The sequence below is a fragment of the Pleurodeles waltl genome, chromosome 5, assembly GCF_031143425.1.
Source record: "Pleurodeles waltl isolate 20211129_DDA chromosome 5, aPleWal1.hap1.20221129, whole genome shotgun sequence".
In the NCBI taxonomy this organism is placed as follows: Eukaryota; Metazoa; Chordata; class Amphibia; order Caudata; family Salamandridae; genus Pleurodeles; species Pleurodeles waltl.
The window spans coordinates 1717371688-1717385570 of NC_090444.1; the positions used below are offsets into that span (position 1 = coordinate 1717371688).

Here is a 13883-nt window from a genome sequence, read left to right on the forward strand (position 1 = left end):
TCACCTGTTGCCTACCCAAAGTTCTTAGATTGCTGTTCCATGCAGCATTCAGATTATTTTCAGAAGCAAAGTTATTTTTGTATTGGAAGCCTGGAAGAAAGTACAAAATAGCTCAGAATGATCATTAATGCCTTTACTGAGCCAACTCCCTTAGGTGTAGCAAGCATGTGTTATGTGCAACATTGGCCGTATATCATACATTTCACAGGTAACCTAGTTAACATTGACAGTCAACCGCATATATATAGGAAACCCTCATGGCAAGCGGTGTTCAAAATGTTTACAACTGTTCAGAGAAAGCCAAGTTACTCAAGATACCTAACGTTTATTCCAAAGGTAATGCTCTATTGTGAAGAGCTTTTATCTATATCAAACCCCTCACAGTCACCAAACCTACATTGACAAATGAAGTTGATATGAGTAGTGTTTACTCTAAGAAGAGAGTTTACTCTGTACTACACTGTTTGCAAACATTGAAACTCTCATAAGAAATGTACCATAGAGTTTTTAAAACAATCGACTAGAACATTGTATACTCTATGCAACACTTGTCAAAAGACACTGTTCATTTAAAATAACCAAGGTCTGAAGGTGCTAAATATTATACTAACTGCAGACTTCATACTGTTGTGAAAACTTTACAGATAGCACATCTTCTAAAGCACAATAGCTCATGTGCATAGTTTAGTGCCTGGTGCACACAGTCTTCGATGGTATGTAGAAATATTCTAACTCAAGAGTGCTTACATGACTTAGTATCTACTACATAGAAACTTTGCCCTGTTAGGAACATTTTCTGCAGAACTAGAAAACGTTTGGGGAATATGCTGAACACAAGTCATTAACTGTCTCCTGCATTCCAAGTTCCTCTTCTTTATAACATGTACAACACCTCTACACACTTATGATGCATATGGGGCACATGCGTTTTGGAAACCCTTGCACTCATTAGCTGTACTTAGGCTGTACAGGATTAGGTAGAAAATAATATAACAGCTACTTTTCACTGTGTAAACCATAAAACAAACTAACACATTAATTGGATGGCTCAGGTAACTATAACTCATGCCCTAAGGCAGGGTGAGCAGATTTTGAAGAGCAAAAACTGGGACAGATCCGACATAAAATTAGAACCAAAGCCTTTAGGCTCATTTTGGCAAGATGGCAAGACCTCTACCCTGTGCCCTCATGCTCTCCTCCCTACTCTGCCTCTCTGCTGCTGGGAGCAGGTAGTGGACCTCCTCCCATGCTGCCCTGCAGAAACCAATAAATGACTTCAATTATTTAAGACTTTCAATATGCATGTGTAAGAAGAACATACCTTTCAATTCTGATTCTCAGTGGTGTCCACCGCAAATCTCGAGAATGGGGTGGGGAGAGGGACGAGGGAAATAATAAAAAACTGGCTTACCTGTCCTGCCACTGCCATTCACCTCGCTCCCTTTCTCGCTCCTGATGGTGTCCCAGCAGTCCCTGTGACACCAGCACAGACTTCCCATGCAATCCTGGTGCTACTCTCCTGCTATACCTAGCACGAGAGCAGCACCAGGACTGGTCTGAACGGCTTGGTTATCCGCTCAGACACTGCAATAGAGTCTGTGCTGTTTCTTCAACCTGGCTGTGCAACACTGCCCAGTTGGAGAAACCTAAGGTCACATATCAGGTTGGCCACTGACATGTGCACTTAAGGGCACTCCACTCCTCCTCCTCCCTCCCATGGCCCAGCTCGGCCCCTGCCTGCACACACTGGCTGAGCCAACGGCTGAAAAATAAAACAATAATAAAATATTGTTTTATTTTTCAGCTGCTGGCTCCTAGCCAGTGGGATGATGCTCCATCGCCATTGCGGAAGAGCTGCAGCTGCTGATTCACAGGTTGACCTGACCTTTGACCCAAAACTGGGACATTTATTTAAAATTAACAAAAGTGTCGGGACACTGGGACAGTCCTCTGAAAACTGGAACTGTCCGGGGAAATCCGGGACATCTGATCACCCCACCTAAGGCACTATAACTCATGCCCCAGCCATGCAAAGTTTTCTCATCAATAATTTCACTGCAGATGTTGCAGTACTATTATAAAAGATGTCCTAAAAGATTTCATGAGTGATGTAATATGTGGGGTAATTAGGGGTGCATGGCAAGGGCACGAGTTATAGTTACCTTAGGACATGAGTTATAGTTACTTGAGATAACTATAACTAAAACTGCTGAATTTCTATAGATGTGTGTGTAAAATCTGAACCTAACTATAATGTCCTGTAACCTCTGTTTTTTTCAGTGAATATTTAAGGGTTTTTAAAATGTATTTCCTAAATGTAATGTCCCTGTAGCCTTTGTTTTTTTCAGGGAATTTATATGGTTTACTAATGCTATTTCCTGCTGTGTTAGTGGGTGTGCAAGTTGTTGTGTAAGTAGGTGTGTGACTGACTGTGTGGGTCTGTGAGTGGATGTGGGAGCGGCTGTAAGTGGGTGTGTGAGTAGTTATGTGGATCTGTGAGTGGGTGTGACTGTATGGGTGTGTGAGTGGGTGTGTGAGTCATTGTGTGGATATGTAAGTGGTGTTGGAGCGTAAAATTTAGTAATGCTTTATTGGCACAGAAGTCAGCAATAGGCGACTTTATAGTCACATTTAAAAGCTCAGATTGTATAGCTGCACTAATATGTATTTCAAAAGTGTACACATTTTAAATATAGTGGACATTGTGCCTACCAGGGAGAACGCTGTGCCAATTGCAACCTAATCAAATGTTAATCTGATTTAATAATGTTGAAATACATTAATCATTAGAATGAATTATTATGAGTAGAAATGAATATGATTTATTTTGATTTATGATTTATTAGTTTAAAGTTGTATGTGTGCAGAAAAAGAAATGGGCATCGCTGTCATATGCAATATAGGGGGTGATTCTAACCCTGGCGGTCGGTGTTAAAGCGGCGGCCAACCCGCCAACAGGCTGGCGGTAAAAAATATGGAATTCTGACCCTGGCGGGAACCGCAAACACAGACAGCCACTTTAACACTCCGCCCGCCACGGCGGTACAAACAAACAGCGCGGCGGTCACCGCCAACAGCCAGGCGGCAGACAATGTACCGCCCACACTATCACAACTCACCAATCCGCCACCTTTTCCGGGGCGGGAGCACCGCCGATAAAAACACGGCGGAAACAGACTACGAACGGGAAAACGCTCACCACTACGCACTCCAGGAGGAAGGAGGACAGCATGGAACCCGAATTAAACATCCTACCTGCTCTCGTCTACCTTCTCATCTACCACGAGTACGAAGTCCGGCGCAGACGACAACAGTGAGTACTGCACCTACGACACACGGGAGGGGGGAGGACGAAAGGTTACGGGCACACACATATGCGACCCCCCCCCCAACTATGTACACACCAATGCAGAGCAACAAGTCACAGTGACACCACCCAAACACCCCAGAAAAATGCTAGGACATAATCAAATTTGGAATAAATATTTATGTACCAAAAAGCTCCTGAAAAATATCGTACAACCATGAAAGATATTCACAAGAAAACAAATGACATACACATCAGTGTATAACTGAAGTAACAAGTCCTGCACATCCTACGAATTCATCATGTCCATGGGCCAAAGTTTTGAGAAACAAGGGCAAAGCCCACACAGGAGACCTGAGTCCTTTGGAGAGAACACTGCAGGGGCATCAGATGTAAAAACTACAGGCACCTCAGGGGGAAGGGAAGGGGGGGGCACCACAGCCACATGAGTCCACAACGCCAGATCCACGAGGAGCCACCATGCCCACTGGACCATCCTCGGGAGTGCAAAGCCACAGTCCATCAGGTGGATGACAGTCTCCACTGGTCAAGGAGGAGGCATGGTGGGCACAGTGAACCATAAACAGTGATTGAGACGGCGGTGCCCAGCGGAGCGGTGCTTGAGAAGAAGGGCCCAGCGGAGTGGTGCTTGAGACGGCGGGGCCCAGCGGAGCGGTGCTTGAGACGGCGGGGCCCAGCGGAGCGAAGCTTGACAGGAAGGGCCCAGCGGAGCGGTGCTTGAGATGAAGGGCCCAGCGGAGCGGTGCTTGAGAAGAAGGGCCCAGCGGAGCGGTGCTTGAAAAGAAGGGTCCAGCGGAGCGGTGCTTGAGACGGCGGGGCCCAGCGGAGCGGTGCTTGAGACGGCTGGGCCCAGCGGAGCGGTGCTTGAGAAGAAGGGCCCAGCGGAGCGGTGCTTGAGAAGAAGGGTCCAGCGGAGCGGTGCTTGAGAAGAAGGGCCCAGCGGAGCGGTGCTTGACAGGAAGGGCCCAGCGGAGAGGTGGAGAGACAGCGGGGGCCAGCGGAGCGGTGCTTGAGAAGAAGGGCCCAGCGGAGCGGTGCTTGAGAAGAAGGGTCCAGCGGAGCGGTGCTTGAGAAGAAGGGCCCAGCGGAGCGGTGCTTGACAGGAAGGGCCCAGCGGAGCGGTGCTTGAGATGAAGGGCCCAGCGGAGCGGTGCTTGAGAAGAAGGGCCCAGCGGAGCGGTGCTTGAGATGAAGGGCCCAGCGGAGCGGTGCTTGAGACGGCGGGGCCCAGCGGAGCGGTGCTTGAGATGAAGGGCCCAGCGGAGCGGTGCTTGAGATGAAGGGCCCAGCGGAGCGGTGCTTGAGACGGCGGGGCCCTGTTCAGCAGTGCCTATCTTCACCGCGGGCCCTGTTCAGCGGTGCCTATCTTCACCGCGGGCCCTGTTCAGCGGTGCTTTTCTCCACAGCGGGCCCTGTTCAGCGGTGCTCTTCTGCACGGCGGGCCCTGTTCAGCGGTGCTCTTCTTCACCGCGGGCCCTGTTCAGCGGTGCTCTTCTCCACGGCGGGCCCTGTTCAGCGGTGCTCTTCTGCACGGCGGGGCCTGTTCAGCGGTGCTCTTCTGCACGGCGGGCCCTGTTCAGCGGTGCTCTTCTGCACGGCGGGCCCTGTTCAGCGGTGCTCTTCTTCACCGCGGGCCCTGTTCAGCGGTGCTCTTCTCCACGGCGGGCCCTGTTCAGCGGTGCTCTTCTGCACGGCGGGCCCTGTTCAGCGGTGCTCTTCTCCACGGCGGGCCCTGTTCAGCGGTGCTCTTCTCCACGGCGGGCCCTGTTCAGCGGTGCTCTTCTTCACGGCGGGCCCTGTTCAGCGGTGCTCTTCTGCACGGCGGGCCCTGTTCAGCGGTGCTTTTCTCCACGGCGGGCCCTGTTCAGCGGTGCTCTTCTGCACGGCGGGGCCTGTTCAGCGGTGCTCTTCTGCACGGCGGGGCCTGTTCAGCGGTGCTCTTCTGCACGGCGGGCCCTGTTCAGCGGTGCTCTTCTGCACGGCGGGCCCTGTTCAGCGGTGCTCTTCTTCACCGCGGGCCCTGTTCAGCGGTGCTCTTCTCCACGGCGGGCCCTGTTCAGCGGTGCTCATCCAGCAGGTCAAGGGAGCCAGACCTGGCCTGGACTCCCTGCTCAGTCGCCCTCGGACCGTGACGTTTCTGGACCCTTCGGGGACGGACTCCTGGCCTCCTTAGTGTCCTCCTTCCCAGCTGGGATGTGGCATGTGGGGTCCACCTTCTCCGCGCTCCTGCTGCCCTTCCGCTCCTTTGATGGGGCTCTCGGGCCCTTGCCTCCCCTAGATGGTGTGGGTGGTGAAGTGGCCGCACATTGCTCCTTGGGGGCAGCCCTGTCGGTCCTCGCACGGCGGCCCTTGTTTTTGCGGGTCCTCTTGCCGGGGGGGGGCTGGACGTGTCCTTGCTGCTGATCGATGTGTCACTGCTGGCAAAGGGTGGGCTCCAGTACCCATGCACAACAGTGACACCCGAAGCTGGGCTGGTGGTGGCTGCGGTGCTCTTGGGACTCTTTGAAGATGGATGGGGGAGCTCATCGGGGGGAAAGAGGTCAAGGTTAGCCATGAAAAGTTTTTTAGGTCCAAGGTAAAGGGTAGGAGAAGTGGAGATGGAAGTGGAGGTAGAGGAGGTGGTTGTAGGAGAGTCAGGTGTGCTGTCATTGGGTGAAGGTGCTGGTGCTGTAGGCTGTCGTGAGGTGGATGGCTGTTGGGTGGGTGGCTGCCTGCGTTTGTGTGTCTTGGAAGAGGGGGTGACAGACACAGTGGGAGAGGACACAGGGGACGTGTAAATGGCAGTGGGGGTGGTGACTGCACGAGTGTGGACTGTACTGGAGGGTGAGGTGGTGATGGAAGCACTGGCTGATGTTGGGGTGCATGCAGGTGTGAGTGTAGACGTCACAGGGAGGGAGGAGGGAGACGAGGAGGAGGGGGACACAGGGGTGGCAGTGGCTGTTGGCATGTCTGCATCTGGGTGTTGCTTGGGTGAGTGTTTGTGGGATCTGTGGTGCTTGTGTTTGGATGAGCTGCTCTTGGGTGTTGAGGTGTGTGCAGGCTGGTCTGATGGTGTGGATGGGATAGGCTGAGGAACAGGAGACAGAGAAAGGCTGGAGGCAGTAAGAAGAGGGAGGCTGGAAACAGGGACAATGGCTGCCGTCAGTGCTGAGGCCAGAGCAGTGAACGCTCGTTGATGGGCAGCCTGACCCGAATGAATGCCCTCCAGGTACGCATTGCTCTGTTGCACCTCCCTTTGCACACCCTGGATGGCATTCAAAAGGGTCGTCTGCCCAACAATGAGCGTCCTTACCAGGTCAATGAGCTCCGCACTGAGGGCAGCAGGGGCAACAGGGGCAGGGGCTGAGGTGCCTGGGGCGAAGGAGACGCGCGCCTTCCTGGGCGAACGGGCACGGAGCGAAGACTGAGGGGCTGCTGGGAGGGCGGGGCTGGTGCGCTGGGTGGCGGCTGTACCTGTAGAGGCGGGGGGCACGGATGTTGCCGCCACCCCTAGGGAGCTCCCATCCGAGGACGTGTCGCTTTCGCTGCTCTCACCAGCGGTCCCCGTCGTGGTGCTCCCCTCGCCCTCCGGATCACTGGTGCCCTCGGTGTCTGTTCCTGGGCCCACCGGGGCCTTGTGTCCTGCAGCTCCCTCGTGCTCCGATGCCAAATCTCCTCCGCCTGATGATGCTAATGCACACATGCACAAGAAGATGAAGAGAAAGAGTGGGGGGAGAAAAAAGAAGACCAGGTTGAGTGCATGCAATGTCAACACCGTTGGCGGAGAGGACAGACACAGGTGCCTAATGCACTAAGCCGCGCATTTGGGGTACACTACTCAGTACTACTGACTAAGACAACAGGCCATGAGACGTCAAACGCGCACATGGGAGATGCTGGACCTTCAATGGCTGTACTTGTCACCCTACCGAGGTGGGGGCCGGGGGCACAGGGCCATGCCTAAGGGAGAGGACTACACTACAGAAAGCGCCCTGGCCTAATGTCACCCACAGCACTCCTCCCCCACCCAGACGCCTCCACTGCGCAGAAAGATAGGAGAATGTGCTGATACTCACCCCCTTGTGTCTGCTGTGATGTCTTAAAGCGCCCATCCAATTCAGGGTTGGCCACCGCCAGGATCCGGGACATCAGGGGGGTCATGGTGCGACTGGCACCCCTCCTAGGTTGGGAGGCCATCCCCAGCAGTGTTTCTGCTGTCTTCCTTGTTCCGCGGCGGATGTCCTCCCACCTCTTGCGGCAGTGGGTGCCCCGTCTGTTGTGGACCCCCAAGTTCCGGACTTCCTTGGCGATGGCACGCCAAATCTCGATCTTCTGATGGGCGCTGACCTGTTTGACATGTACAGGGTGGAAAGGAGGAAATCATCAATGACCTGCATGTTAGATGTAATTGGCCCCCCCCACCAACTTTGCCATATGGCACATGCTCTCATCTGTCGGGCGTTGCACTCCTCATTCGCCCCCCACCCCACCAACTTACATCCACCCCAATCCACACAGGCATAGCCCATTCCATGTGCACCCGGTGTACTCACTTGTTGGTCTGGAGGACCGTAGAGTAGCGCATACTGGGGAAGGACCCCATCCACGAGCTTCTCCAACTCTTCAGACGTGAAGGCAGGGGCCCTTTCCCCAGTCGCAGCAGCCATTGTATCTTCCAGACCGAGGTCACAGCAGCACTTGCAGTATAGGTCCTCTCCTGTGGATGATCAGGTCTCGAGTGATTAAGCAGATAGAAAATGGCGGTCACGCCCGCGGCGGTGCGTACCGCGGCGGTGCGTACCGCGACCACCGGCGCACTTCGTCTTTGGCTCCTGAAACCCATAGGCTTCAATGTTAACCAATGCGGCTTTGCGCCGCGGTCTTCGACCGCCTACCGCCACGGTGTGCCCCGCCAGCGCATTGACCTCACATCCCATTGTCCCACTTCACAGGTCAGGCAGCCGCCATTTCAAGGGCCTACATGGCTTAATTTTGACTGCGACACACAGGCCTAGGCCTTGCATTGCCACACATACACGCCTTTCAACCCATTGCCATTCTTTAACTGTGCAAGCTGTCTGTACGTACCTGTGGTTTGGCTGACTCTGTGCTTCATGTTGTCCTTCCTAGGCACCTTCCGCAGGGACTTGCGATGAGAAGGAGGAATCCTCGCGTGTACCGACCGGCGGTGGACCTGTCGACAATGGAAGAACGCCATATAATACTTCGATACAGACTTGACCGTGCCACTATCCATGAACTGTGTGCCCAGCTGGAGCCAGCCCTGATGTCCCCCATCCGCCAACCCACAGGGATTCCCCCTCTGGTGCAGGTTTTGTCAGTCCTCCATTTTTTGGCAAGTGGGTCATTCCAGACCACAGTGGCCATGTCATCTGGAATGTCTCAGCCTATGTTTTCTAAGATTTTGAGCAGAGTGTTGTCTGCCCTGATGAAACTCATGCAGAGCTACATCATTTTCCCAGAGGAGGGTGACTTGCCTACAGTGAAGGGTGATTTCTATGCCCTTGGACATATCCCCAACATCATTGGTGCCATAGATGGGACCCATGTGGCTTTGGTACCCCCAAAGGACGATGAGCAGGTGTACCGAAACAGAAAAAGTTATCATTCAATGAATGTCCAGGTGGTCTGTTTGGCTGACCAGTACATCTCCCATGTAAATGCCAAGTTCCCAGGGTCAGTGCATGACGCGTATGTGATGCGAAATAGCAGCATCCCCTATGTGATGGAGCAGCTACAGAGACAACGTGTGTGGCTAATAGGTGACTCTGGTTACCCCAACCTGCCGTGGCTACTGACCCCAGTGAGGAATCCCCGGACAAGGGCAGAGGAAAGCTACAATGAGGCCCATGGGCGTACTAGGAGGGTGATTGAGCGAACCTTTGGCCTCCTGAAGGCCAGGTTTAGGTGCCTGCATATGACCGGTGGATCCCTAATGTACTCACCAAAGAAGGTGTGCCATATCATCGTGGCGTGCTGTATGCTTCACAACCTGGCTTTGCGACGCCAGGTGCCTTTCCTGCAGGAGGATGGTCCAGATGGTGGTGTTGTAGAAGCCGTGGAGCCTGTGGAGAGTGAAGAGGAGGAAGACTCAGAGGACGACACAGACAATAGGGACAGAGTGATACAACAGTATTTCCAGTAACACCCAGGTAAGAATCACCCACGCCATTTCACAATTGCTTATAGCCTCCTGCATCTGTACTTTCTGTAGTTCCCACCAGATCTATTTGGGTAATTTTTGTTTTTCCCTTCCCTTCTCAGTGCTGTATGACTCAGTGCCTGACTTCTGCTTGGTTTGCCCATGAACTACAGCGTATTGACATTGGTATGTTGTCATCACTAATTGACAGAACAGATATTGAACAGTAATATGTAATACATTTGCTAATAATACAGCATGACTCCAAACTGATTTGTGTGCAATATGTGATTTATTTACAGTGCTAGATATTGGTACATGTGATTATAAGGGTGATGGGTGGGGGTGGAGTAATGTCCATGGCAGAGTCCAGTTCTCAGTCTCACAGGTGCATTGTCCTTTTGCCTGTGGAAGGATGGAGCAGAGGCAGTTCATGGTTGGACAGGGTGGCAATGTGGGAAGGTGGGAAGAGTTCAGGGGGTATGTCCTGCTGGCGGGGGTCTTGACATCCTACTCTGTCTTTTTTTTGGATCTCAGGCTCCTCTTACAGGGTGGTTGTTCTTCAGGAGGAGGTGGGGTTCTGGTGGCCTGTCGTGGTGTTGGGGCCTCCTGTCCACTAGCGCCGGCGGAGGTGGTAGGCTGTTCCTGGTCCGGGCTAGTGACAGGGGCCCTGTGTGGTGCCACATGGTCCCGCAACGCGTCTTCTATCCTGTTGAGGGCCAGGACGATGGTCCCCATTGCGGTCCCGATGATTCTCAGCTCCTCCCTGAACCCCATGTAGCGTTCCTCCTGCTGTGCCCGGATCTCCGTGAACCTGGACAGTACCGTCGCCATCGTCTCTTGGGAGTGGTGGTAGGCCCCCATGATGGTGGTGAGGGCCTCTTGGAGAGTGGGTTCCCTGGGCCTCTCCTCCCCCCCCTGTCGCACAGCAGCCCTCCGAGTTGCCCGGTTTCCCCCGGCCTCTGTCTCCTGGACGGTGTGCCCGCTCCCACTGCCCCCAGGTCCCTGTTGTTGTTGGGGTGTTGGGTTAGCCTGGGTGCCCTGTAGTGGCAGACACACCGCTGATTGACGTGTCCTAGAGACAGAGGCATGGGCCCGCTGGGTGGGAGCTGTGCTGGTGTTGGCAGAGGGGGTCGGGTCTGGTGTGGCTGCCTGAGGGGAACCGACTGCCCAGAGGTCCCCGATGGTCCGGGCTGGTCATCAGGTTCAGTGTCGACAGAGCTGCTGTCCTCACTGTGGGCCTGTTCCGGGGGTGGGATGGACATTTCTGGACCCTCCTGGCTGGTGTGTTGGCGTTCGGGTCCTGCATGGTGTAAGAGAGTTTGGTTATTGTTTCTGTGTGTGCAATGGCGTGCGTGTTATGGGTGCCCTCGTCCCCCAGTGCAGGCATTCCCTTGAGGGAGGTGTTGTGAGGGTAGTTAGTGGGGGGGGGGTAAGTGCAGTGGTCATGCTTGGGTGATGGGTGTCCATGGATTGTGTTGGCATGCAGGAGTTGGTGTTGGGATGGGTGGGTTGTGCTGGTGAGACATTGTCAGGGAGGATGTGTGCTGGGGGGTTGGGGGTGCGGGTGGGGGTGTGGGTTGGCATGCTGGTGGGGTGGGGGGGATATAGTAGTTGAGATTGGACTTACCAGAGTCCATTCCTCCGGCTACTCCTGCGAGGCCCTGAGGATGCAGGATGTTGAAGACCTCTTGCTCCCATGATGTAAATTCGGGAGGGGTGGGTGGGGGTCCGCCGCCAGTCTTCTGGACCGCGATGTTGTGCCTGGAGACCATCTATCGGACCTTCCCCCGTAGGTCGTTCCATCGTTTGCGGATGTCCTCCCTATTCCTGGGATGCTGTCCCACCGCGTTGACCCTGTCCACGATCCGCTGCCATAGCTCCGCCTTCCTAGCTATACTGGTGTGCTGCACCTGTGAGCCGAAGAGCTGGGGTTCCACTCTTAGGATTTCCTCCACCATGACCCGGAGTTCTTGGTCCGAAAAGCGTGGGTGCCTTTGGGGTGCCATGGGGTGGTGTGGGGGAGGTGTGGGGTGGTGTATGTGATGATGAGTATGTTGGTGTGTGGTCCTTTGTGCTACTATGTGGTGTGTGTGATGGTGTAGTGTGCCTCAGTGTGTATTGCTATGGATTGTCTGCTGTGTCTCTCTCTCCTTCTCTCAGTAATTGTGGTCGTAGGGGTTTGTGGGTGATGTGGGGGTGTGTTTTATAGTTGATTGATTGTGTGGGAGTGGGTTGTGTATGTGTATCAGGTGTGTGTATTTGTAATTGTCCAATGTGCCTGTGTTTTGGTGCTGTGTGTGTATTTTGACCGCGGCGGTGTGTACCGCCAATGGAATACCGCGTTGGAAAACCCGCCGCGTTGATTCGTGGGTCGAAATGGCATGGGCGTATTTCTGTTGGCGTGACGGTGGAGGTTTGGTCATCTCCAGTTTATCGCTGCCCGCTGATGTGGCGGCCTGCAGTGGAGGTCGGATTTTTGGAGGTTTGGCCGTTGTGGGTCAGAATGACCGTGGCGGCTTTCCGCGGCCGCGGCGGTGTTATGGCGGTCTTCTGACCGGCGGTAAGCGCCTTTTACCGCCGAGGTCAGAATGACCCCCATAATCTGCTAACAAAGTTTGCAATTAATAATAAAATGTATGTGTTTTGCACTGAACAGCACATATACAAAGTTTTCAAATTTCTTTTAAGCATAGTGTTTTGTACTGGAAAGGAAATATTCCTGTATTAAACCTTATCTAGACATCAGGCAAATACCTTTGTACTATGGTGCAGAGGTGTATGTGTGGTGCTGTTCAGCCTGTTTGAGCACCAGTCCAGGCGGTAACAAACCAGTGCCATATATTTGTAAATAGGACATGGCACTGAAGTATACAAAAAAGTGAAAGAAAGAATGCTTGAATTAATCTCAGCTACTGTTAATTACCTATGGCCACATCCCAGTCCATCATTATTTTGCACACTGTGACACCTCTGTTTGGACTGAACCATGTCCTAATCAGTCTTCACCTTGTTCCACTAGGAACAGTGCAACTAGAACTAACAGACTAGGTCCTCCCTGAGCTGCTACACCAGCAACCCAAGATCGGTTTCACTCTGCGTATTGTCAGTCAGGTGCAGCTTGACTCCAGTGTCACAGTGATCAAGGGGCCCTCATTGTGGCATACCCATTGCACTTAAATATACAAAAGAGTGATGGATAGAATGCTTGAATTATTCTGAGCCACTAGTAATTACATTGAGCCGCAACTCAATCCATTTCTATTTTAGAAGCCATGCCATCTCACTTTGTACCAGCCATATGCAAATCAGTTCTGACCCTGCTCAATCAAGAGCAGCCCAGTCCGAACTGCCAGGGTAGCTCCACCATGAGCTGGAACACAATACTACATGCTGTGTGCCGTGTTTCCCCCTAGTGCAATGCAGAGAGTTGCTGTGCTGCACTGCACAGCTTTTTAGGGTCTCACACTGTTACAGGGAGGCCACAGAGTAGGGCATTGCCTCCACCTAGCTCTGTTGAGGCAGCTATTTGGATATTCACCCTCAGTAAAAGAATGCATCTCTGTAGTGTGTGTTCTACTGCATGTTAAACTTTCATATGAAATGTGCCATTTCTTTCTGCATAATTTAACAGTAAATCTATGTAAATACCACATTTTGTTTTTTAGCTAATTAAGGGCTATGAAAAAAACAGTCAACTCCTCAATGTTACATTTGTTGGCTTCAGGTGAGCATAAATAAATCATTTTATAACGTCTTTTCAGCAGCACCCTTAGGTGTTATGCTGATTTTCTTTTTTAAATTGTATGAATTTTACCTCCATTTGAACAGTGCACTTGTCAGTGGAGTTGCAGCGAATTACACCTTGACCCTCAATGCACCTATATCTGGTGAGCTGTTCGAAGCAAGTACTAATGCTGCCTCCGGGACGATACCCAACGTGTTGGCATCTAAAGCAACCACAAAAGGTAAACTTCATAATTTCTTTCACCAACCTACTGCAGGTACATTCACACCATATACCTGTCTCAAAGCATACAATAGTTCAACTATAAACGTTAACAGCTGCTCAGCTTTCCCACATGGATCCCTTGGGGCTAGGGTTGCTTCATTGACAAGCCGCAGTTAATTCCCTACAGAGTCTTTGGCTATCTAACAATAATAGAAATCTTTTTACATACCACTTCATCTCATTTGGCAACACTATAAACAACAGGTGATGTTAGTACCCAAATATACAACACTCAATTTGCTACCCTCAGAATGACAGAGGGCTGCCTTGGCTTTCTGGGATTTGAACTTGTGTACCTCAGGCTACTGCCTGTCTCAGCAATGAGCCTTAAACTCACAGTGCCATCCTACCACCTTCTATGGGACATATGGGTATTCTGCAGGTTTGAAGACAAGGCTAGT

General features: G+C 52.4%; 1 protein-coding gene across 1 annotated transcript in view; it reads left to right on the forward strand.

Moving 5' to 3' along the window:
* Positions 1 to 13883, forward strand: part of LOC138297149 (adhesion G-protein coupled receptor F3-like) — a 385565-nt gene that overhangs the window by 145544 nt on the left and 226138 nt on the right. The window contains exons 5-6 of the mRNA XM_069236640.1: positions 13139 to 13197; positions 13302 to 13438. Of these exons, the coding sequence (XP_069092741.1) occupies positions 13139 to 13197; positions 13302 to 13438 (196 nt within the window). The remainder of the gene's footprint in view (positions 1 to 13138; positions 13198 to 13301; positions 13439 to 13883) is intronic.